Raw genomic sequence first — 25782 nt, forward strand, 5'->3', positions numbered from 1 at the left:
ACACAGGCCGTATCCAGCTGTCAGACCGTGTGTCCTCAATTACTTGAGCCCCCGTCCTGGTTTAAAACAAAGAGACCTGGTCGTTGAGATTAGCGGTACATTAAGTTCTGATTCATCGTCATTAGCGAAGGCGGTTTAAAAAGCAGTCTGACAGCAGAGCCAGACCCTGAGGCTCTCACCATTATATTCGGTTAAAAACGGCATCGTCTCCCCGCCGCACTTTGAGCAGGTGACAGTGTGTTTTGGCGAGCGCCGGGAGCTGTGGGCGTAAGTCCTCTTCGTCAATTGCTTTACAACGAGCGGAGAAACCGCGGCTTTAAACACTGAACGGAACGGAAACTGACAATTTGATGAGTTAATTCAGTTTTAATGGGAAATACTGCCACGAGGACTTGTCAAAATACCCATCACACAGAAATGGCTCATTGTGTTGCTCTTTCTATAGACACAATTGCTCTATAAAAGCAAAAAAACCTTTTCCGATTATGGCACATTTTAACAGGCTAGACTGCAGAATATTATCCTTGGGAAAATCAGTCATGTGACAGCATAGTCAAGCGCATGACTGGTGCATGACGGGTAACTTGGTTGGCTTAGTCAGCGAGGTGGCTCATAAGGGGCCATTGCGGCCTCTATTGTAAAGGCTGGCTTTCCCACTCTGCTGACAGAGAAAGTGTACAGCCACAAAGAGATACGTCAAGAATTTTTTTTGTTGTTCTTGTTATAGGTTTGGCAAGTATAACCTATTTGGTAAGGACGTCCTTGAAGAGAAAGGTTGCAGACTGGAGAACTGCCAGCGATGCAGAGCGATCCCCCCACCCCCCCCCCCAAAGGGCAAGTGGCCATTGATCTGATGAACTACTGTTCATACTTACAAGAACAAGTTTGAAAAAATGTACTTATATCACTGTAAACCCCTTCCCCTTTCAGCCATTTGGAATGAAAAAAGGTGTACAATTTCACCTGACTAGTACTGATTAATGACTTATAGAGAAGGTTTTTAAAAAATTCTATTGACCATCTATATTCCCTCTTCATTACATCCAACACTCGCTGCTGATTGCCTAGGAAACTGCACGACTACATCAGACTCTGAAGCAAAGACTACTTAAAGGTTTAAAGTGCAGAGAGCCGAGATCTCTTCATGTAATGCAATAAATTAGACACCAGGATTCAGACACAAGCAATTTTGCGAGGTAAGATTTCAAATGCCAGCGGTTCAACAACCTCAATGTCAGTGCGATGACATTTAAAATGGGAGTTTCAATTTCTCCCACAGCCATCCTTGGTGCCTTTTAAGGTTATTCAAGGTCACAATCTCTACAGGATTTACAGTGCATATATACAGTACAAGATCTGTCTCATCATCATATAACCACTGCTGGACTGAATAACCGTTTTCTCTCTACATCTTGGTTTGCTTTCCATTACCAGTGACTGGTGAGCACTTACAGAGGCCCAAGATTCTGCTTACTTGACTGGTGACTGAGTTTATATTCACATGAATAAATGACTAGTGGAGCTCTGGAATGAAAATTTGTGAGCGTAAAACCAAGCCACTCAAATGGAATGGGACTATATGGGCTGACTACTTGTAAAAAAAAAAACAGCTGTTAGGTTTACTTACATTTATATTTGCTTTTTTGCCATCTAATAGACACTTTCATCCAGAGCTAATGTAATTGTTTTTTTTAACATACAATCCATTTACACAACTGGATATTTACTGAAGACAGCAACAGCAATACCCCTCCTGGAAATCAAACCTGCAACCTCAGAGTTACAAGCCCAGTTGCCTACTATGCCACACTTCTACCCCAGTGCACTTTTCAATACAGCCATATCAGCAATATGCAAAGCATCAGCTTTCTAGGCAAATACCAAAAATCATTCACACTAAAACGGCTCACACCATTCACCAAGTAAAAAGTCATTGTTGACATTCAATATTGGTCTTAAAGTCAATGTATGTCATGCTTGTGGGGAAACTGACACATACTAAGATAACACATAACTCTTCCAGGACAACACATTTACCTGGAGGGGTTATCAGGACCTGTCGCGGTGAGTGATGGGCTAAGGGGAGGCTGTGTTTCGATCACACTTGTCATTTATTAAAGGTATACTATGCAGGATCTTTCTTTTGCCTTGCTGTGGTCCTGTGTTTACAATCAAAGAAGTCTCCTCCCCCGCTCACTCACCCTGAATACCTGATTCTGAAAGAGAGAGACTGCCAGAGCATCATAGATATGCCTGAACCATTATTTAATGATATTTTTCAGGTAAAAATCCCGCACAGTATGCCCTTTAGTTATTAAAATGAAAGTGAAGCAGATGCAGACAGAATTGGCAGCTTAATAAAAAAGATAAGGCGAGTGAATAGATAGCAATAAGGAATAGATGTGTAGCAACAACACCCACTCAAGAATACAAATTTTAAGAGAATAACTCTGCTGGCAGATGCACAAACGAGCACTGGCAGAGAAGCAACAATGGCCTTTCATTTATTTGTAGCTTATTTAATGAACCAGGCTTTCCCTTACACCACACTGAATTTTCTCATAAATAACCCCTCTCTTTTATTCATGAAGAATATGGTCTAGTATCCGAAGCAGAGACTGCCAATTTATTTAACCACTGCAAATCCTCTTTTCATCTTGAATGAACTGTACCTTCTTCTGCGTATTAATTATGCTGGTTTTTATAAGAGCTATATCTCCATTAAAACAACAGCGTGCGGAGCTGCTGGAGCTTCCACGCTCCTGCACGGCTCTGAAACTTACAGGAGGAACATCAAACCCCTCCGATGTCTCCAACACCTCTCGGGATTGTTGTGTGAGGGCACACAAGTGTCACACTAAGGGCGTATGGAAGCTCTTCTTGCCCCAAAGACAACTGCGCTCTGGGGATGGAGGGGGGTGGGGTGGGGGGGTACATAATCCACCTCAACGTGGCCTCTGTCACAAAATCCCTCGCAGCCAATCAAAGGACAGCATCAGCCCACACGCGAACAGCAAAAATGGTTCACGGGCCGACATGGAGGCCCTCCTACAGCAGTGTGGTGCGTGGCCATCGACATCGGAAAGCGTGGTTTCAGAGCGCCGCGACTGCCGATCCGACCGGTCCGGCGCGGCGCGGCGTGTCACACCTCCACGAGAATGCGTCCAAGAGGTCAGGTGCTGCTCACGACTTCTTCTCACGTGTAAGACCATCAGTCTACGCAGCCGCACGCAATGACATAAACTTTCTAAAAATGAAGCCGCTAGTGCTGATGGAAGCATCGTCATCATCCACGTCAATGGGCAACCGTGAGCACGAGCAACTGCTGGAATTTACAGTCAAATTAAAGATCGGCCCAAAATGTTTGGATAAATAAACTGTCATAGCTAGGCTGAACCGAGCATCAGGCCAGATTTCAAAACTTACACAGCACAAGAACAGCGGACTCCCGTGGACATAATGCAACATTTAAACAACCATTGTTTAATACACACAGGTATATATTTATTTATACAAATATAATATTTATAACAATTGCATATCACCATTTTGTCTGTATAGTACAGTATACCCACCCTTTAAATTGGCAGTAGTTTCTAAGAAACTGAGTAGGGCTTCTGTTGAATCTAACTGCAGTGTAATATGTCTTTAACTTTTTCTTTATGTATTTATTTTTTGCCAGGCAACATTTTTGGCCAATTTTTAAAGAACACAATGTTACATAAGAAACAAACACCAAAAAAGTAAACAGTTACTATAATTAATTTAAGCCTTAATTTGAAACTGCAGTAAAAGTTAAGGACAAATCACACTGTTTAGACAGACAAGAGCCCCTCAGTCTACAGAACAGGGAAGGGAATCAGTGAACTGTAGAAAAAAACTGAATAGAACGGCATTCACAGCTTTGTATGACGTGATGGTGCATGGTATGAAGCAGGCCTTGCTTAATGTTCAGATGTTATATGAAAAACGTCTAAAGACAAAAATGCAGCATGTTTACTACATGTGAACCCTTTTTAACAACACCAGTGTCCAACAAAACACATAAAATACTACAATGTTGAAAAATTGGCGGCTTTCTACTTTCTATTAGAATCCAAACTTGCGAATTGATCCATGTTTCCCGTTAAAATAGGATTTCCTCATACTGTAGACTGAGATATGGGTGTCATGCAAGAACCTTGAATATCCAAAAAAACAAAACAAAAACATTAATTTTCAGGAACATAAAACTATGAATTATGGTTTAGTCATGTTTTCTTTTTTCTTCTTTTTTTTACAGAAATGAGAAAAATATACTTGCAAAGTTTTTGCATGGCACTGACAATATACATATCATACACATGTTTAAAGGTGGTGTGTTAAAGCACAGATCCAATGTCACCTGTATAATACAGGTGAGACAGTAGGCCTGTGTTTATGCTGCTGTAAATAAAAAAACACCTGGGCATCCAAAACAGTTCTCTCATATAATTTTCCAATGGGGTATTAAACTGTTGGGCGTGGTTACTGCTTAATGCTACATCATGCTTTTTAAATATATTAATCATATACTGCATGACAAATGCACTGTAATTGATATTTCACATATTTATGAGTATTTTACACATAAATAAATCTCTGTGGAATATGATTACACTTAAGGAAAGACGGACACAAATTACAAATCAGAAATATTTTAAATGAACAAAACGATTACCAGAGGATTACCTTCCTGTAACAGATTATTAATGCACTAATTAATGTATTAATGTGCGTTGCCATCCAGTTATGCTATTCATATCATCTGTATAATACTAATATGACAATCATGATTAAGATTAAGAATTGGAATTTGTTTATTTAATTATGTTTGGTAAGTTATAACACAGCAATAAAATGGCAAAATTAGGAACCTAGGTTCTTTTAGTAAACTCAGATGTATGGACTTGAATTTCTATTCAAACCCATTCTCGGAGGAGAACCTGCGATACACTTTTCCATATATATTTCTTTTTGTTGACCACATGGTATGTGTAAGATAGTTTGATTTCACTATTGTCTAATCAAAGATTATTCTCAGTTCTTTATATCATCATACACAATGTGTTGTATCAAATAGTTTTATTGCTAAACCCACTAAATTCAATATAAAATATTTAATCTTGCTACACGTCAGGTAAAAAAGTTCACATTTATCCAAATTAGGACCCAACATCTGACACAAAAATAAATTGATGTCCAATAACACAAATGTAAAACACAAATATCGATATACGCCTTTTAAAAATGAACTATACGCAGCTATGGCAAAATGAACTCCATAAAAATCTTAAGTCACTTAGAAACAGAGGACAAATAAATATCACAAACTCTAGGAAGGTTCGATGAGAAAGGTTACACGTTTAAAAACAGACCGTGGTCAGTGTGGTTCTGTCTCCGAACAGGTCATTAAAAGCACCATTGTACACATTTTAAGAATACACATTGTAAGGTTTTCATGTCACAACTGCAAAAACTACAGGTAATACACAAAAGGTAGAGTTCACCCAGAGCACGTACTGTGCAGCACTGTTTAAAGCCACCCGTCGAAACACGCTGCCAGCCGAAAATTGTTTTGTCCCTCACGCAACGCAAGGGTGTGTTTTCGTTCAGTCATCGAAACAGTAAACTCTCTGCGCAATTAACTACGATTGAAGCGATATCCAGGTGTCTTTACGCTTTTTATTGCTATGGCAACGATGTTTCGCGAGGCAGCAGAAGACAATGCCACAGCTGCGCTATCGTGCTTTTTGTGCTATCCGCCCGGGTCCTCCCGCGGCCAAGGGGGACGGACCACGTTCACGTCTTCTATTTCTTCTTCTTGTGGAATACACTGTGGAGGAGACGACAGAGGACAAAAATCTGAGAGCAACATTTCGGATGTCTTTCTTTAAAAAAAAAAAAAAAAAAACACATCTCTGTCTATCTTTTTCCCCCTGTTTGGCATGCCCTGTTATATTTGTAGGCCTGTTGATGAAATGCCCTCTGTCACTTGAGAAGAGCACAGGCTAGCATGCATCCACTGCAACCCCATCCCCCCTCAAGCTGGAACTGGCAACACCTATTGCAGGGTATCCCAATTTATGGCTCCATGGCCAAATCCCACCCACTACAATTTTCTCACCTGCCTGGTGATATTGTAAAACAAAACAAAAAACAACAACAAAAAAAACAAATAAATATACCAAACCTTCTTCGTTTTCTTATTCTGTACAACTTATTACAACTTACACTTAAAAAAACAAAGCTAGAACATCTAATTGGGTAGATATATATACAATTTATGAAGTCTTGAAATACAGAATGCCTGATAATGTATGTCTTATTTATGTTTTCGTTTAATACGCTTTTGGCTAACTAGCTAGATGACTGTATCCCGGAATAACATAGCTTCATGACTGCCAAGTTAAAGCCAACTTTGTGCAGTTAGTAAATGTCTTCTCAACATCATCACCGGTGTGCTCACACTCAAGATGTGGCCAGTTAGTCAGCAAAAAAAAAAAAAGGAAAGAAAGAAAGCCGGTATTGCAATCAAAGCGAGAGGAGAAGTGCCTCTGCTCCTCTGTGGATTCCATCGGAGAGAGTGGCTTTGATGCCTTCTGGGAAGGGGGGAATTATGATAGCGCACGTAGCTGTTATATACACCAGCCCGAGTGCATGTCACCTGACCAGGCAGTTGCATGGCAACCCTATTTTATGAGCAGCGGGGGGGGGGGGGGGGGGGGTGTCTGTGATGATGTTGGGTGACCAGGCTTTCTGTCTCACAGCACATCACAGTGCAGTTCCAAAAATCCCACCACCGCACACAGAGAGAGGATCTACTGAGGCGGGGATCTGGCCTTAAGCAGCTCGAGGACAGGGTGAGTCTACAGAAATAAGCTCTGAGACCTTCTGAAGGGTATCTGAGGGGAATTAGAAGATTTGGGGCTTTGCCCAGATTTGCGGTTAGGGGGATTTTGGATAACGGATATGCAATACGTACAGGTATCGCACCAAGCTGTTCATTCTGCTGAGCTCCACATTTCACTAAGTACCTACACCTGATCAATCAAAACTTAAAAAGGTCTGTGTGGATATAACTTGATTTGTGTGCAGGAAAAATGCCAGAAGATTTACAGTCAGAGAGGTTTAGTATTGACAGACCTGTAAAGGTCTTACGAACAGCCATTTCTGAGTAGGAATAATAGATTTTTTATTTTTCTGGGATTTAACCCTTTGAATAGCAGGTTTTTTGCATTGTTTTTTTCTGTTATGAATCTTTATCATATTTTCTTTGCACAGTAAAAACATTGTTGGTAAAAAAAAAAAATATATATATATATATATATATATATATATATATATATATATATAAATACTTACTTGAGTCAACTCTATAGAAAAGACGATTATATTCAGTTCCGCACAAACAACACTGTCAGAACTTCGACTGATTGTCCTCCAGAAACTTGAATAACAGCGTTGCTACATCTGCACATAGCCCTACAGTGTGGTTTAGTATAGAACACTCAGGGTGTTTTGAACCAACACAGTTAACTAGGTCTACCTCCCCAACAACAGCTTAGCTTAGCCTAGCAGGCAAAGTTTGTGCTTGAAGGCCCATGTTCTTCCCTCTCAGTTTAGCTCAGCCTAGCTAGAGAAGGAGACACTTCTGGGCCTTGGTCTAGCTCTCTCACTTTAACTCACCGTTGCTAATGAAGGATACACCTTCCGGCCCAAGGCTTGCTCTGTCACTCTAGCTCAATCTAGCTAGCAAAGAGGACACTAGTCAGTCCAGGATTTACCCTCCTAAAGTAGCTCAGGTGAACGGGTGAAGCAGACACGTCCTCTTTGGCTGAGATTAGCTAGCCAGGTGACACATACAGGCCCAGATTCAGACCTCTTTCATTGGTTCAGCCAGTAAGGGAACACTTGTATGCCCCGGTCTAGACCTCTGGCACTGACTCAGCCTGCAGGGTGAAGAGGACACTTGCAGGTCCAGGTCTACACCTCTTGTACTGGCTGAGCCAGTAAGGGAGCACTTGTAGGCCCTTGGCTCAGCCTGCAGGATGAAGCGGACACTTGTTGGTCCAGGTCTAGACCTCCTGCACTGGCTCAGTCAATAAGGGAACACTTGTAGGCCCAGGTCTAGACCTCCTGCACTGGCCCAGCCAGTAAGGGAACGCTTGCAGGCCCAGGTCTAGACCTCCTGCACTGGCTCAGTCAATAAGGGAACACTTGTAGGCCCAGGTCTAGACCTCTTACACTGGCCCAGCCAGTAAGGGAACACTTGCAGGCCCAGGCCTAGACCTCTCCTCTTGCGTCGGCTCAGGACGACGGGTGCAGGGAACGCTTGGCAGGCCCAGGGTCCCGGCTCCTCCCCCGAGGGCCTGAAAGCAATGAAAAGCCTCACCTACGACGTGTGGTTCTGCTGGGCCGTCAGGTTCTGCTGCTGCTGCTGCTGCTGCTGCTGCATGAGGAGCTGCTGCTGCTGGCGGCGCCGGGCGGTCCGCAGCTTCTCGAAGCGCGCCTCCATCTCCTCCAGCACCTTGGGCGTGTAGCGCACCACCAGCTTCACGCTGTCCTTGGCGGCCTTCAGGAGCTCCACTGCCTTCTCGTGGTGCTCCCCCTCCACGCTCTGAAGGGGGGGGGGGGGGGCAGGGGGGGGGGGGGGACAGCACACACACGTGGGCCTGTTACTAGCATGCTAGCTCGGGCACGATTAGCTAACACTTCACAACAAGGTCACATGAACGGGCATTAACTAATGTAGTTGGGTTAATGATGTATACATACATTAGCGAAGCTTTACAGATCAACCTTTTAGTAGTAGTTAGTAGTTAAATACATTAGTTAATGCCAATTCATGTGACCTTATTGTGCAGTGTTACCCATGATTGAAGTTAGGTCTATACTTCGGCAGGTTCAATCAAACACTTCCCAGGATAGTTTCTGTGTCAAATTTAGTCAACAATACCAACTTTGTAGAAATACGTTGGACGTCTGAAATGTCTGTTTTGTTAACCAAACACTAGCATTAGACACTGCATGTTTCTAAGCCAAAAATCTCCACAGTAAAATTGAGGAGAAATTTACAAAAATAAATCTGTCAGAGACAAAAAGTAATGCTCTAGATGTAATTAATCTTCATTTTTGAGACCGCAAAGTATTAATAATGACACTTTTTCAGAGATATGGCAAAGTTTCTTGCCAACATCTTCACAATGTTTCCACGACGTAATAACATTCCGAATGTGTCAGAAATAATGCAACTAAATCTATTGTCTCCCTTTAATGAAGAATGATAAGAGGCAGCCATAATAAATATGAAGGCTAGTTCAGCTCTCTCATAAATGCCACTATCAGTTATGGTGATTTCAGAAATATTATTTTCATGCACTCTTCATTATGTCTGGACATGAAAACAAGTGGCACTTAGCATATAATGAATGCTCAAGCTCATCAAGGTATCTTCAATTTGTGAAACAAATTTGTGTAAATGATTCACATTCAAGTCAATTTCAGTTATTATATTTAATTTAATAAATATAACTGAATTGGATTTAATTATATCTAATTAATACGACAATATTATTTTTGATTTATTACACATTTCTTGAATGTGAAATGTTGCATCCTTAATCAAACGCATGAATTGAGAAAATAATGAATATTCCCCATCTATCATGCATGAATAAACTGATGTCACACCCATTACTGTCTGATAGGATATTATTCAAGCTCTAACAGCTAACAAACAGCAGTCGTGCATTACCGTAACCTGGCAACGTGTACATAGCAATGAGGTCAAAATGCGTGCAATTAAGTCAGCAGGCAAGGCTGATTTAATCCGACATTTATGCTTATTTTGACAGAAACTGGATTTTTTTTTCTTCTCATAACTTCATCTTATTAAGACTTCATCCAAACTCCGCATTAATGAAATATTTACGCCTCACATTTCTGAAGCATCGGGAAGGCAGACACGGATGGGTGTGAACTTCACCGCCCGAAGTGAAAATTTGATCCGAGTCAATGTAAGTTCATTTGAATCACACGTTTTAATTATAGATGCCCACCCACTGAGGGAACAACCGCAGAAATTGATATTCGCCGCGCGGCGTCAAGAAATAGCTTCAAGACTGGCCCGAGAAAGCCAATTACTTTCAGCGTACAACTTCAGACACCTGTAAGAGTCGGACTCCACGCCGGCGGTTGCAAAGAACACTTTTTAACCACAGCCAGCGGGCCGTGAGAAAGCACATCTTTCATCGCTTCTCAAAAACGGGGAACAGATTAAAGCCGTCTGCATCACTTCCCCTCCACATAAAAGTTACCTTTAAATCTATAAAGTTGCACTTTCCAGTCATTCGAAACTCTACGGTCCCCCCCAATTCATCCTGGGCCCTTCCGCGCTTGATTTTGATCAATAGCGATTAAAAGTTGGGCCCGGCAGAACTTCGGGGAAGTCGTTAAAAAAAATAAATAAAAAAAAACAGTCTACGGCCCACTCTGTCTCTTTTATGGCACGGAAAGTCGTACGAAAGTCTTTCCCGAACTTTAATGCAGTTTTCTACGGGAGATTTGCATGAGTACTTCAGAAAACATTTTTTTGGGTGGTGGCGGCCCTTTTGCCAGCGGAGTCCACGCGTGTCTCGACTACCGACGACAGAAAAGCAAACGTACTACGGAGGAAAGCGGGGGGGGGGGGGGGGGGCAAACCCGGTGAATCAGTATTCCCGGTGCTCCTCGGCCATCGACAGCACAAACCGCTCTGAAATTCAGCAGCTCGACGGGTAACTACGAGATTTAATAGCGCTCCTGTCTGGGAAAACATCATTTTCAGAGAAATAGTGTCAAACTGACCTACAGAAAACACCCCCCCCCCCCCACAGATTACACTGTTAACAAACGCTAAATGATTTGAGCGGGACACTGTCTCTGCGCGGGAACAACGCAGCATTATTGATGGGTAACGGCTCGGTTTGTACATTATTTACTTGCTTTAATATTTACTTGCCTCGTGTACGAGAGACAGATTGAGGGTATTAGATCAGGCAGAGAGTGCGTTTGTAATCTGTGAAAGGACAGGCGCTCCATACGTAAAAGATGGCTTCACATATTTTTTTTTTGTTTCAAAAGAATATTTACTGTGGTGTTATCTACTCTGAGGATTCCTGGTTTCTTTTAGGATAATGTTATTCTGATAGCAGCATAAAGACAGGTTATCTGTCTAGTGGTGCTTTCTAGTGTGACAGTACAAACTGTTGTTTGTTAGGTTAGCATCGCACTCACTGCTTATAAATCTCTGTGCCTTTACGGTGATGCCGGATTTTAGTACTCCTGAGAGCAACACTGATGTTCTCCCCTACTGTTAGTCGCTCGGGATAAGAGTGCCTGCCAACTGATTTCAACGCACCATAAAGAGATTCAGTATGCACTCAAACATTCTAGCGCTCTGCTCAAAAACATACAAACAGCTCCCCCCCCCCCCCACCAGCAGCGCTAAGCCATTGGACCGCTGACCCCCCCCCCCCCCCCCCCCCCCCCCACGCCCCCGCGGGCTTACCACTCCGTTGACGGACAGAAGCTGGTCCCCCCGCTTCAGGCCCCCGTGCCTCTCGGCCACGCCCCCCGGGATGATGCGGGAGATGTAGATGGGCGAGTTCTGCTCCTTGCCGCCCATCACGTTGAAGCCCAGCCCCTCCTCCGTCTTGGGCAGCTCCACCACACGCGGGTGGGAGTGGCCCTCGCTGGCCGCGAACGCCGCCACGGTGGCCTGCGGAGGGGGGAGAGGGAGACGCGGCGGCTCAGCGTCTGGACCGAGCGCCATTGAGAGAGGCCTCTCTGGCAGCCATTCCCGCTAACAGTCGTCCTAGAATGAGCTTCACTGTGCGCCATTTCAGAGGCTGCTCTGGCTGCCATTCCCGCTAACAGACTTTCTAGAATGAGCTGAAAATGTGCACAGCTGAAAGGCATCATGGGTATTTCTCTGGGAAGCGATGAATGGTTCACCTTAGTACAGCAATTTCATACTGGCTATATAATGAGTTAATATGTTTACAATGAACCTCTGAGTGCTCTTTACACTCAGGTATATTTGAATAAATATGCACCAAGTACTCATAAAGCTTATTTTAAGACTGTTATATGTTTCACCAGCCACTTCTTCTAGGTTTAATATCCTTTGATGAAAAGCATTTTAAGATCTTTGCTCAATGTTATTGCATGGGTTGAGTCTGGAGGGTGTTCATGTGTACCTTTCCAACAGCTACAATTCTGCCTGTGGAATAGGCTGAAATATATTATCAGACATTTCAGCCCACGGAAAGTCTCCAAGGTATAAATTATTGTTGAAGTTAACAAGCATCACAACAGAACCAAGCGTCAGACTATATATTTTGGGATGTGTCATTTCATGAAAACGAATCCAACGCTTTCACAAGAAGAATGGATTGCAGAGATGCGAGTTTCCGCAGAGACGAGCAGCTCTGTGAAGCACCGGGGGCCCCTGTTGCTCCAGTGTACTCGGGCATCCGTCCGACAGCAGAAAAACAAAATGGAGACTCAGGGTTGTGGGAAAGGCTTCAGTCTCTATGGTGGTTTTTAAAAGTAGCCTCATAGCACACCTCTGGCTGTCCTTTCCTGTCTCGAGTGCAGATTTATGGCAGGCAGTAAATGACTGGCACGCATGTCAGCTGAGAGAGGAAGCTGGTTTTTGAAGTGAACAGAGAAGATCTCTCTCACTCCACGGGACACCTGTACAGTTAGCGAACGCTAACCGCTAGTCTCCGCCGGTGTGAAAAACGCATCTCATTTTCAGCATTGCTGCTCTCTTGGCCATTTGAAAGGGAACACGCCAGTGCCTGTTAGAAGTACTCGGAGAGAGAGAGAAAAAAAAAAACAAATCTCCAGTCCGCTGATCCATGGAAATATTGTTACAGATACGGGCCTTCCCCTCAGTATCGAGCAACTGCAGCTCGGGGAACGAAGTAAAAGATCACTGTCGCGGTTTGCATGCTTGAGTCCTCAAAGTCCTACGCCGGAACACCAGAGCTCACAGATTTCCTGGAGTCTTCGTGTCATCCCTGTTCTAACCTACGGTGCTGCTGAAGACGCTCCTCTGACTCTATACTGTACTGGTATGCAGAACAGCGCTTTCCCCACAACTCTCCTCCTATAGCTCTGAGAATAAAGGAGACGGCAGCAGCACATGGCACTGATGCTTCAACACAGTGTCTAGCTCCAACCAGAGCAATATATATATATACTGCAGACAGTGAAGCCAGAATGGCGAACATGCTGACCACTGTTAACCTTCCCAAAATGGCCGGTTTATTTAACCCATCCAGGCGGGTAAACTTGCTGGTGGTTGAGACGTGGTGCTCAATCATGATACAAAAAGAGACGTGGCGCTCAGCCATGATACGAAAAGGCCATAAATCAGCGCACTTCATTACTGCCTACACGTGCGCTTTAGACCTAACGGTCAATAAATCCGCGGCATGCTCCTCCCCCCACCCCCCACACGCTTAGCCCCAAGATGGCTACTACACAAGTCCGCTGGTGCCACAGCACATGCGGTGGCTTGCGCTAATGTGCAGTCATGTGACCGCAATGAAGCATGGGGCAATACACCATTATTATTCCATCAGCAGACATTTTACTCATCAAATGTACTGAGCCTCTGGGCATTAGCTGTCCTGTCCATTACAGTCTCTCTGCCTGTAAGGTCAGAGCAGTGGGGAAAACCTTTATATTGAGGGGTCGACACAAGTGATAGGCAAGTACGCATTAACATCAAAAAAGATAAGAATGCATGGCAATTTTTAAGTATAAAGAATGTGTACCTAAAAATTGGTACGCATTTTCACAACAAAAAAACTGCAGCGCATTTTAATCTTTTTTTGCTGTTAATGCGTTCTTGCGTCACTTACGTCGCCCTCTGTTGATATTATATATATACTGCATGCATCCATGAACATAAATGCTAAATAATTTCATTAAACTTTCATGCACTTCCCATGCGAGGCCCTTGAAGTGCACTTCAGGCACTTAGAGACCCGGGAGCATAACGCTGAATAATTTCACGACACTTTCACGCACTTCTGACGTCAGCAACGTTTCAGGAAGCTATTTTAGGAAGCCACTGAAAGCTTCACCTTGTATATCACACATCCTAATGACAGACTGATGAAGACTGAAAACACCTTACTTTATCTGTCATGGTATAACTGATGTTATGAGACTGTTTCGCAGGACAAATCCACAAGTCCCCTCTCGCAGAATAAAGATTAAAAAACCCACTTAAGCTAATAAACACAATTTCCGCTACTCGCCATGGCGAATAGGCCGACGTCGGTCGTTGACGAAGCGTCGCTCAGCTCGTAGCCTGCAGTGTGGAATTGACGCACTTCCACAACAAGACAATAAAACAGCAATTTGCTGATCACGTCAAGCTCGTTTTTACACCTGTTCAAGTTCATCAAGTTTTGACAGCGTGAAAAAGGGCCGATTTATTTTAGAGGCAGGAAATGACACGAGGTCTGCGAAAGCAAACCGACAAACTCACCGTTGCCAAGGCCTCTTCCTCTGGGGTGCGATAGGCCGTGGCACGGAAGGGGGATGCCGCTGGCTTGAAACAAAATGGCTCCGCAATGGAGTTTTATTGCATCGTGGGAATGGCATTAGCCTTGTAAACTTCCCTTACTGCAGGCAGTATTCTCTGTGCTTCGGAGCCCATAGATACCGCTGCTTTGGGCTGGAGGGTAATTTGGCATGATAATGATAAGTTGCTCTGCTCCTCAGACATAACCCATACGCGTATGTGAAATAGTATAAGTACTTCAGCTCGGGCCAATAAATATTTATTTTCAAAATTTATCTACTTTCATAGCCAGCCAGAATGTCTACCCAGAGAGCTTTAAGTTTCCCACACTTTGATCATTTTTACCTGTGAAAAAACAGAAACCAACCAGATAATGCAGACTCTGACACACACACACACACACACACACACATGCACACGCACAGGCACTCACACACACACACACACACACACACACACACACACGCACACGCACACGCACACACACAGGCACTCACACACACACACACACACACACGCACAAAGATACACACTTGCTAGCACAGTCTCTCACACATGAACACACAAACTCACTGGTACCCAGGGCCTACCTTAGCTGTTGCTCGGGCCTGGTACTCAGGACATCCGTTCACTGTAATGGTTTCATGCATGTACTGATACACCTGGTGGAGAGAGAGAGAGAGGGGGGGGTAGAAGGTGAGGGGAGGGGGGGAAACACAGGGCCTGTGAATCTCATGAAAAAGCGGTTTCATCATTCTCAACAGAGCTCTGACCTAAAAAAAACTCAGAAAAACTAAAAAAAACAACAAAAAAAACCCCCTGAAAACACTAGAGCAGCTATTCTGAAGTGTCAGGCAGAGCCTCTACATTTCAGTTTGGGAGACATTTTGGATTTTGCCAGCACGGCTGCTCGGGGGAACATTCTGCCAATCTGAGAGGCCCGTTGGATGTCGTTCACGTCCTCTTCTACATTATTTCCGAGGTCTAGTTGTGCCTCTCCTGCTCGCTGCCTGTGTCCTCGCATCCCATCCTCGTTTGTGTTATTTTTTTGTTGTTGTTGTTCAAAAAATCCATAAAAATGTTAATGGAAGCGGGACGGATGGATGGTCCAAAAGGCACTTGTGATGCAGCCGTGCTGTGAAGAGCCAGGAGCACTGCGGTGCCTAGCAACGGGCAGCCCACAAAACCGCCAGCCTTTCCGTCACAGACGCAGCGGTAACAGAAAAGACGGTTTTCCGAAAGGAAGTAAAATGACATTTCTGCGGCTCAATGGCACTGCTCTCCTGCACACCGTGTTACCTGTCCTTTCCAGGACAGAGTTTATGAAAAGATTATTCACCGGTGAGAACTCATTTAAAAGCACAACGAAAGCTTGCGAGCCTTAATAACATCGGCAAGTTTTACACTGCAGTAACAAGGTAATGTTTGTGTGGAGGTAATGACACTGTCGACATTATTCGATCAGCTGTTCGGCAAACATACCATTACATGTTTCCTTTGTATGAAGGGCTTACAATTACTTTATGGTCAGCATAAATTTTGTGGGGGACTCATAGATTGACTGATTGATTTTATTTGGTCTCAAAAAGTCAATAGCTATGTAAACAGTTATGTTTCCATGTGTGTTAGTGTACCACTAAGAAGTAGCCGTGTTCTCAGGTTTGCGCCCTCTACCATTCCACTCAGTCTAAGTGGAGCTTAGGGGATTGTGGGTAGTTTGTTCTCACAAGGGGGGAGGCCCTTTGATGATTAATCCTGCGCTTCTGTTTATAACACCTCTGGGCCGGCCCGTGTTCCAGGACGGAAACAGACATCGCCGCTGACATCTTTAGCGTCACAGAGGAATTGTCACTCCACTTGAGGTAATTCGATGTAATCTAAGGCCACCGCTGTTGCAGTTGTTAGCCAGGCACCGGCAGTGCTACTTTCAACAGGGAGGCCAGGGCGTGTTAGCATAAAGCTGTTAGCCCGTAGCGCAAGGGTCACGGCGAGCTCCCGTCACATCCAACCCGTTTGATGCTAGACGGACCTCACCCTCGGCTCCACAACACAAGAGCGACAGCTCACTTATTTCCACAGTTCCAGACCCCACATCCCATGTGACCTCGCGTACCCGGCAAACAAGCGAGACTCCATCCCCAGGACACGCACTGCAGTGAATGCTCTTCTCAGGGAAATGCTATCTAAATGCAAAGTGCTTCAAATGCCACTGTTCGTTTTCTTAGCAGGCACCCGAGCTTGTAGCTACTGACGTAGCTGATGTCTTCCAGTATACACTTTCAAAACTGCCTGACTACTCCTGTACCAACGGTTCATTTTAAGCTTGCTTTTGGATCTCAATACATGCTGTTCATCAAACAGCTATAACAAGATCTGTCTTAATTAATGTGCGAACGTTAGTTTCGCTGGCTTTAATGAATGAAAAGTTTTTCGTTTTTCTCGATTTCTAACTCACTTTGAACCTGCAGTCACCATAATCACAAGCGGAGCCTAGATGAACACATAAAATGCCTTTTCCCACAAAGCTGTAAGTTATTTCTCATTGCTTTCACAAAAAAGCACATTTTAACAAGACTGTAAGAAACATTCCACAGAAAAGACGTAAAAATGAATACTAAGTCAATCTCGTCCATTTCACAATTCCATTGAGGACTTCTTGAGGGAGTCTTCATGCAGGGAATGCTGACTGTCTGGCAGCCACAGCCAAAGCTTACCGAGAGTGGACGTGCTACTGCTAGAGATGTTCCTCCTCATTGCACTACGATGGAAAGCGTCCAATGTGATGTCGATGAGAACTAGAGAAGACAGGACTTGCAGTGAAACGTACGGTATCGAATTTGTTCTGCCTTCTTGAACTTGCTTTGCTTTCACAGAAATACAGGGTTTTTTTCCCCCATCATCAAACTTTATTTTGTTGTCTGTGCAGCGCTATTCAATTGTAATAAGTATTTACTGGACTGTTTAGCGAAGATTGATAGAAATACCTTTCTGTGAGATGAGATATGCTGTTTTGGTAAACATTTCATCTTGTCGCACGCATTCAATGTTTGGGGTGTCTCACAGCATTTTGCAAAATGAATGTGTCATTTTGGCAAATGTGATGTACAAAAGTGAGTTGTGTTCTCAAGCAATAAAGAAAAAAGCTAATACAATCCAAGAATTACAGGTAGAGGAGCAAATTGTTTTTGACTGCTGAATAATTCATATATTCTTTTGTGGAAACTTTGAAAGATTCAGTCCTTCAAGGGAATAACATTGACTTTGTTTCCCAGAACAATGGAACTAGGGGCAATATTTAATTTACCCGTCATCTCTGAAATAGACAGCCACGGGAATGTTATTCATGAACTCAAAACTCGTGTCTATTTTCAAAGATATGCAAATTGCCCTCCAGTGATGAAAATGCGATTGTCCATTTATGAATTATGCACGTAAAAGAGCTATCTAAACTCTTCAAATGGACTATAAAGGAAGGCAGTCAGTACTCTGGAGCCAGGAGAACAATGGCAGAACAATGCTGAGTTCTGAGTGCTCAGGAACTGAGACTCCATCTTGTGTGGCCTCTCATGAAGCACCATCTTGATTTATTTTATCTTTGGATGGTTATTTTAATGCTTCCACCACCGCTTTGAACGCCCAGTCATATCTCTGCTGTTAATTAGGGAGAAAGCAGACGTGAGCTCTCCTGCGAAGGACAGCCAACCCTTCTTCTCACACCACGGTTTGCGAGTCAGTCTAGACCGCAGGTGTCGTACTCCTGTCCTGGAGGGGCCGCAGTGCCAGCTGGTTTTCGTGGGTGTTCTCAGCACAGGTGTTTCATTTAAGTCACTGATTCGCTAAGGGATCCACAAGCAGAGTGCAAGCAGAGAACCTCCACGTATTCAAATCCAAACCATATGAACATACAGTTAAATATGAACATACAGCTGGATGCTCTCGAGTTAGTACACAAATGGTGAGTCCACATGGGCTGAATGGCCTGTTCTCTTTATTATTAATTCTTATGTTCTTACACAACATTTATGTGCGGTTGTGAATCAGATAGCTGCCTGGCTGGAATTAGCCCTGCTCTTAGAGCATAAACCACACAGCAGCGCTACTCCCCCTGCTAAAGCTACTCCCTCCTGCACTTGCACTCTGTGTTCTACAGCCATGGCCTCAGCATGGAGTCCCTCTCCCTGCTTACCTCCCAGGCACCCTTGTCTGCTTTGCTGCGTTTTTTTTATGGCGAAGGGCTTCTATTAACTGAGGTCCGTTTCTGTGAGGGACACTTTCACGCGGAGCCGCCAGACTGAGGACGGCGATACGGTCCATCAGCGAGGGCGGGGGAGGTTTTTGTTTGTGAGCTCGGCTGGCGTGAAGCGCACAGCCACAGGCTTGTTTTTCTCCTGCCTGCCTGAGCTCTCCTGCGAACGGCAGATACCGCGACGTCCCGGGAACAGCGCGGAAACAGACAGGGCTTCTGACGAGGCCGCGGGGGAAAAAATTCAACAGATAGCGCTCGGAGTAAGACTTTGGATGTTTTCTCGTTCGTATCACCGATGAAGTGCGCTTCAATTATTCATCTGATGCCCCAAAATCAGGCACGCGCATCGAATACAAACGATGGCTGTAAGATAATCCGCTTGTAGTTTTTTCTGGAAAAAAAAAAAAAAAACAAAAAGCAAAAAGCCCTTGATGCCCTTTAACATGGACGATAGCCTACTGACTGACAACAACAGGCTGATTTTCAGGCAGGACCCCGTGTCCCTTACAGCTGGTTAGCGATAGCGGCTATTTGTGTTTTCTCCCCTCCGTTTAACCAGCTGATGGGCTGGGATGGGCTGGGATGACCCGTTCACACCCCTCCTCACGCCGCTGACAGGAGCTATCTGGGGAAAAGCGCCGCTCCTCAGAATCCAATTTCGGGCGTTCAGTCTCTCAGCTTAGCAGGCATTCCGCCCCCCCCCCCCCCCCCTTTCATCCCTCACACACAAACAGTCCCCCGCCGCACTAAGAACTCCACCCGAAAAAACTGGGGAGCAGACGTAAATTATCCCGACGCCGCGCGGTTTCATTTACGGCCTTCCGCTCTGCACATATATAAATGTTTTTTCGGGTTTGTGTGTTGTGTATCTGGACTGTGACAGTTGCGGTGCTGTGCGGGCGCTGTGTTTGCCCACCGGACTGTGAAACGAGCTCTCGCTCGAGGGAGAGCCGGCCCCGCGGCTGAACCGTAATTCAGAAGCCCGCGGCGCGCTTTCGCCGGCTTTTAAGTAATAAAGCGATAGCCGGTAATTGAATTTCCACCTTTCTGCGATAAACTCACCGACAGGGCGCACTATTTTAACCTTCCTCTGTCTTTGAGCCTAGGAGCCCAGCCCCCCTAACCAACCTGCGGTCAGCCGCAGCAGTCATCGCCATCTGATGCCTGCACCCCCCCCCCCCCCCAACCCCCCCCCAGAGGTAATTACATGTCATTAAAAAAGACACAGCTGTCTGCGAGGCCTGTGATTACCATAATACCTTTTGATTAGAGAGCGATGTCAGGGCGTGCGCGTGGACGTTTGCTGATATAATTACGCACGGACCGAACCTGGAATGAAAAGGTAGAAGACGAGCAATCAGGCGAAGGTGAAGGTGTGTCCACCCCCAAAATGGGCAGGGAACATCATTAGCTATTGCCCTGATGTGTGCCCTCGCTCCCACTGAGACAAGGGTCAGGCGAAACTGAGAGCACCAGAGATTACTTGCTACTTATTAATGCCTGTCTGACCACCGACGAATAATGAACAACGGTTCACATTTCACAAATAAAAGCAAAGAAAAATTCGAAACTCCGAGAACTAATGACCAAAATCGATATGAGTTTGTGTGTCGTTCGTAGTGGGAGGTCAATATAAAATGACACCATTGTGCCACAATGATTTTACGCATGTGTGCATGCATGCAGCCTCACACGCAAGTTTCTGTGCGGAATCAAGCGGCTGTGCTTGTCTGCAGGCGATCTATAATACAGGGCGATTTAATTTAACAAAGCGCTACCCCACTAGTGCGACTGGCATCTGCCTTAACTGGTGATTTTATTTCTTACAAGCGATGTTATCGAGGAGCAAGCACAGTGGCTGAAACGACAGTGAATTCAGGGGTGTAGAAATTAAATTAGCGTGTTTGATACCCCCCCAGTGGCAGCGGAACATCTGTCACCTTTACCCCTTTGAGCACCACCGTGTGAACACGGCGGCAAATCGCCAATTCTGACAAGTCCGGGGAAAAGCACGGTTACGGAAAAATCCATCCGGAATGATTTTCGAGAGCCTCGCGCTGTCTGGAGCCCTGCAATGGGAGATAAACGTGGCAGCCCTGGGGTATGGTCCTGTCATGCAGAACCCAACATGCCACAGAGAACGACTCTTTAAGAACTGTATCGTAAAGTCCAAAAATATGGTAAATGCACCTTTAACATCCCAAATGGCCGCTCAGTGACTGACCTGGGCTCGCTGAATCCGCAGCTAAAGACGTGTTGGCTTTGTGTGGCATAATACGAGCGTCATCAGCCACGACTCCAGCTTGCAGCCATTTTATTTTAGCAGCCAAAAATGACACAGTTGATCATGATAAAATGCTGTTCTGAATCTGGGTAGCTGGTGTGTCCCTCTGCAGTTTGAAATGTGTGTCACTGCAGTTTGAATCGAGGTAGTTGGAAAGGTGTGTTACGGTAGTTTGAATCTGGGCAGCTGGAAAGGTAGCTCACCCTGAAGTTTGAATCTGGGCAGTTGGAAAGGTAGCTCACCCTGAAGTTTGAATCTGGGCAGTTGGAAATGTAGCTCACCCTGAAGTTTGAATCTGGGTAGTTGGAAATGTGTGTCACTGCAGTTTGAATCTGGGCAGTTTGCAAAGGCGAGTCACTCTACAGTTTGAAACTGCACAGCATACTAATGGATCCCATTCACACGGGATCTGGCGGTGCACGTACAGCAACTGCACGTGTGCGTGCAGTCAATGACACCCGAGACCACAGGGAATCCACACTTCCCCTGAACAGAGTGCTGTTTGGTATTCTGCTGACAGTCGAGCGTGAGCAGATATCGGACGAACAGATGAGCATGTCCGACAAGATTGGGAGTAAGTGTGCGAACAGCTGAACCGACAGCCGGCTGTGAGATTCTGGCTACTGATCTTAGCGTGAGCTAGAAGGATCCAGAAAAGAAAATGATTACACCCTGTTTTGATCATGTCACAAGTTATTCCGATGTGCACAGCGATGTATTCCATGCGCTGTAGTGAAATACCAATATAAACAGAATTTTAACATAGGAACAAACCAGGCTGGATTGACGACCTGTCCAGGGTGTATTCCTGCCTGTCACCCAATGCATGCTGGGATAGACTACAGCACCTCCCGTGACCCTGACCAGGAATAAGCGGGTATAGATAATGGATTGATGCATGGTAAAATAAATACAGCCTAGATCTAACCAATGGTTAATGCAGATATAGTTCAAATCATAACCTGACATAATCTGAAAAATGTCATTTCTTTAGGATTGCATATAGCATGCTTTTTGATTTTACATGGATGTTAACTGTATTTATCTGTGACTCTGTGAATGTGTGTGTTTTGGCTCTACGTTGGCACAGGTTAACTTACCAGATACATTTTCTGCTTGTTTGATTCTGGCCCTACGCTCTACTGATCTGGGAACGCAGTTAGCCAGGTATGGCTACTCTCGCTCATGCAGTTTAACTCAGGTGAGCTCCTCCTGTCCTCTTCCACAGTAAATCACTCTGGCTACGAGCAGCTGCTAAATTAAAGCAATGTAATGAGCAGGAATGATGATTCCCTCCTATGGATATTTCAGGTTATTTCTACAGTCGGTATGATTAAAAGCAGACTGTACCGCTCTCTCTCAGAGGGAGAGGAAAGTTTTTTTATGATGAACTTCTGACAGCTTCTTAATTCCTTTCTGTCAGAAACGCTGTGTTATTGATAGGCGGCAGGGGGTGGGGGGGGGGGGGGGGGGGCATTATGGAGCGAGACCAGCTGTGGATGCGGTGCTGTATGTCACCGTGGTAATGAGTCTCATAATTAAAACCGTTTTTTTCGCACCCCCCCCGTTCTCGACAGGGCGAGAGCTCTTCCTGTCTTTTATGCCGCGAGACCACCAAGAGGCGCGGCCATCTGCCAGCCAATGACGCGGCAGCTCACAGAGGAGCGTGACTGGCGGTGAAATCGCGGTTGGTTAGCAACCGACTGCAGTCGAGCTCTCAACCCCTTATGTTCGAACGTTCTACTTATGTTTTAAAAAAAAATGTATTTTTATCTGCAGTGCTGCAGGCAGTGAAGAAGGACTTCACACTGAAGCAATCATTTCAGAGGCAGGAAACAAAATTCGACCTTCCACAGACGGATTGACGGGGGGGGGGGGGGGGTCACCTGACTCATCAACCGCCAGACCGCACGACCCGGCGACTCTACATGCGCTCGCCTTCTCTCTCTCTCTCCCAGACCAGTGTAATTTCCCATTCCAGAGTAAAGCGATCGAACCGCGACCCAGGACCGCACTGAGGGTAATCACCTCGCCCCCCCTCCCCCCGGGCTCATGGAACTCATGACCCTTGCGAGTCGCAGAGTCGGCGGCCTGGACGTTGGCAGCCGCGGGAGGTCACCGGGAGGACGCGGGCGCGTGACCCACCTCTCGGATGGCGGTGCAGAACTCGCTCTGCAGGACCTTCTTCAGCGACTGCAGCTTGTGACCCGGGACATCCCCCGTCTCCAGAAGCTTCTCCAGCAGCTCGATCGCCCGGGCCACATCTGAAAGAGAGCGAGAGAGAGAGAGGGAGAACCCAGTGAGAAAAAAGCCAGAATCTATACGTCTACAGGGGTGGTAATCTAGGCTGAGACTTAAACATAAACAGACTAGGTTAACCCCAATATAGCTCTGGTTTTTTACCAAGATATAGCCTGGCTAGGTCCTAGAAAATGTTCACTTTTCAAGCAAAGGTAGCCACGCTTTCTCCTGAATGCCTAGATGGAGTTTCACAGACTTTTCACCAGCTTTTAACCACAATAATGTTCACTGGAAATGTGGAAAAGAAAGCGGTCGAGAGAGAGAAAGAGTAGCAGAGAGGCAGAGAATCAAGAGGAGAGTGGTAGAATGTGGAAGAGAGAGAAAGAGAAGGAGATAGAGAGAGAGGGAGGGGATGAGAAAAAAGAATTGAATCTCCTGGATAATGGGAGAGACGGTTGAAGAATAAAAAAGCAACCGAACTGCGGGACAAATCAATCAGAGGGTAATGGGAACAGATCCGCGGGGGCCCGGGGGCAGCGAGCGCAATTACGCGGCGGTTCCATCTGCACGCGTGCAGAAACGGGGCGTCGCCCGCGAGGCGGGAAAGCGCTCAGGAGGCGGAGCCACAGGACGGGTGCGGGGCTGTGCTTTAGCAGACAGCCCCATTAAGGCTCCCCAAATCAAGCTGTCGCCGCGACGCCAGGACAGCACCTGTACAAGTGCGCCTCCTCTAATTACTGACACCTCCGTGAAGACGGAGAAGGTCACAGATGAGTCACTGCCTCCAGCTGACGGGCTCAGGCCATGAAAGCGGGGACAGGCAAAATTAAAAAGGTGCCCGCTTTCCGTCGTTTGGCTAGCCGCTAGGCTAACGGGCTAGGCTAGGCTAACGCTTTCATTAGCTAACGAGAGAATCCGTACGGGAGCGGCGCTTAAGCGGATCCGGGTGAACGATCGGTCTGGGGCGACGCGGAGGCATCGCTTCGAGCCCGCGGCTCGGCTGCGGTGAGCCGAGCAGCCATTAGGCCCGGCTTTTCCGGAACTCTGGGTGTAAAACAGAAGCGCGGCGCAAACGAGCGCTCGCGTCGAACGATTAGTCCCAGCAGCCCGTTAGCCGACGCGACGCAGCATAGCGCTCGCGTCCAGCGATTAGCCTCAGCAGCCCGTTAGCCGACACGACGCAGCATAGCGCTCGCGTCCAGCGATTAGTCTCAGCAGCCCGTTAGCCGACACGACGCAGCGTAGCCAAAAAAACCCGCGAGAAACCGTAAAGCTATTACTGCACACCGCGCATTGGGAAAACTCTCGGGGAGGGAAACACAAAACTGAAACGTATTGCTTTGGGTGGTTTTCATTTAAACGTGAAAAAACATAAATGCCCAAATGGTTATTATGTTTTCTAAATGCTTAGAAAACACAACAAACATTCCCATAGTTTATGCCAGGGTTTCACAGCAAATCCAACCAACGCACATTCCTTCGTTTACTTTTCTGAAGATACCGATCTTAATTCGGAGCTTAGAGTTCAGACTGTTTTAAGCGTTCGCGAAAACCGCGGATTGCCCCCCCCCCCGTAACAGGGGGTACGCCATAGGCCCGTGTGACCCTCGTCGAGTGCCGGGAGCCGTCTGGGAGACTTCTAAAGGCCATTAATTACCCGGACGGCCGGTTTCCACTCCGCGTCGGCGCTAACGAGGGCAGACGGCTCGGGATTCGGGAGGACGGGGTCGAGGAGACACTCAATTACTCCGCGGGTTCCGGTGATTTAGAACAGCAAATGAATAAGCCCCTCATTTTCATTTTAAGACAAAACATTTAATTGGAGGTTTAGGTGGACACACTCGTGCAACTGATACAAATAAATAAGCCTGTACTTATTTGGGTTTATAATAAAGTGCGCTGTATAGTGTTTACATGCTGAGCTCCACCCTGAACACTAAAGGATATATTCAGGGTTCAGTACGGAGGTAAAACAACTGATGTGACACAACTGTCCCAATACTTTTGCATGCAACTGCACGTCCTCATAATAGTAAAATCCATGGAAATTATAACTGATGTTTCTCTGGCTACTGTATGAACATTCGCGGTAACTCAATAAATATTCAACAATTAATGCCGTGGCTAGATTTGTTTATTATAATGCAATTTTTTGAAAACTGGTCTTAACATATTGTTTAATCCTTATGTTGTCATCATGTTATGTAAGCACCCCATGCCAACAGGGTCAAATGCCCCCTGTGATAAAGCCTCTTCATTGAATTTTTATCCCTTAAATCAATATTTGTCATGTAGAAGCATCTAGTCACTTATCTATAAGTCAGTGAAAAACTGTTTCCCTTCTGTATTTCTTCAGGCTATACCACTCATGTTTTTACTACAAACACACATTATGATTGATTT

The 25782-nt window shown here is 45.5% G+C and overlaps 1 protein-coding gene across 2 annotated transcripts in view; it reads right to left on the reverse strand.

The window, feature by feature from the left end:
- Window positions 1–3479: 3479 nt before the first annotated feature.
- lin7a (lin-7 homolog A (C. elegans)) overlaps window positions 3480–25782 on the reverse strand; it is a 38856-nt gene continuing 16553 nt past the window's right edge. The window contains exons 2-6 of one of the 2 annotated variants that reach the window (XM_035427580.1): window positions 23284–23402; window positions 15199–15270; window positions 11570–11779; window positions 8418–8638; window positions 3480–5854 (exon numbers count right to left, since the gene is read on the reverse strand). In XM_035427580.1, coding sequence (XP_035283471.1) covers window positions 5830–5854; window positions 8418–8638; window positions 11570–11779; window positions 15199–15270; window positions 23284–23402 — 647 coding nt within the window. In that variant the 3' untranslated portion in view covers window positions 3480–5829. Of the gene's footprint in view, window positions 5855–8413; window positions 8639–11569; window positions 11780–15198; window positions 15271–23283; window positions 23403–25782 lie in introns of both variants that reach the window. The other variant, XM_035427581.1, reaches the window with a different exon arrangement.

Source organism: Anguilla anguilla, chromosome 7 (assembly GCF_013347855.1).
Source record: "Anguilla anguilla isolate fAngAng1 chromosome 7, fAngAng1.pri, whole genome shotgun sequence".
NCBI lineage: Eukaryota > Metazoa > Chordata > Actinopteri > Anguilliformes > Anguillidae > Anguilla > Anguilla anguilla.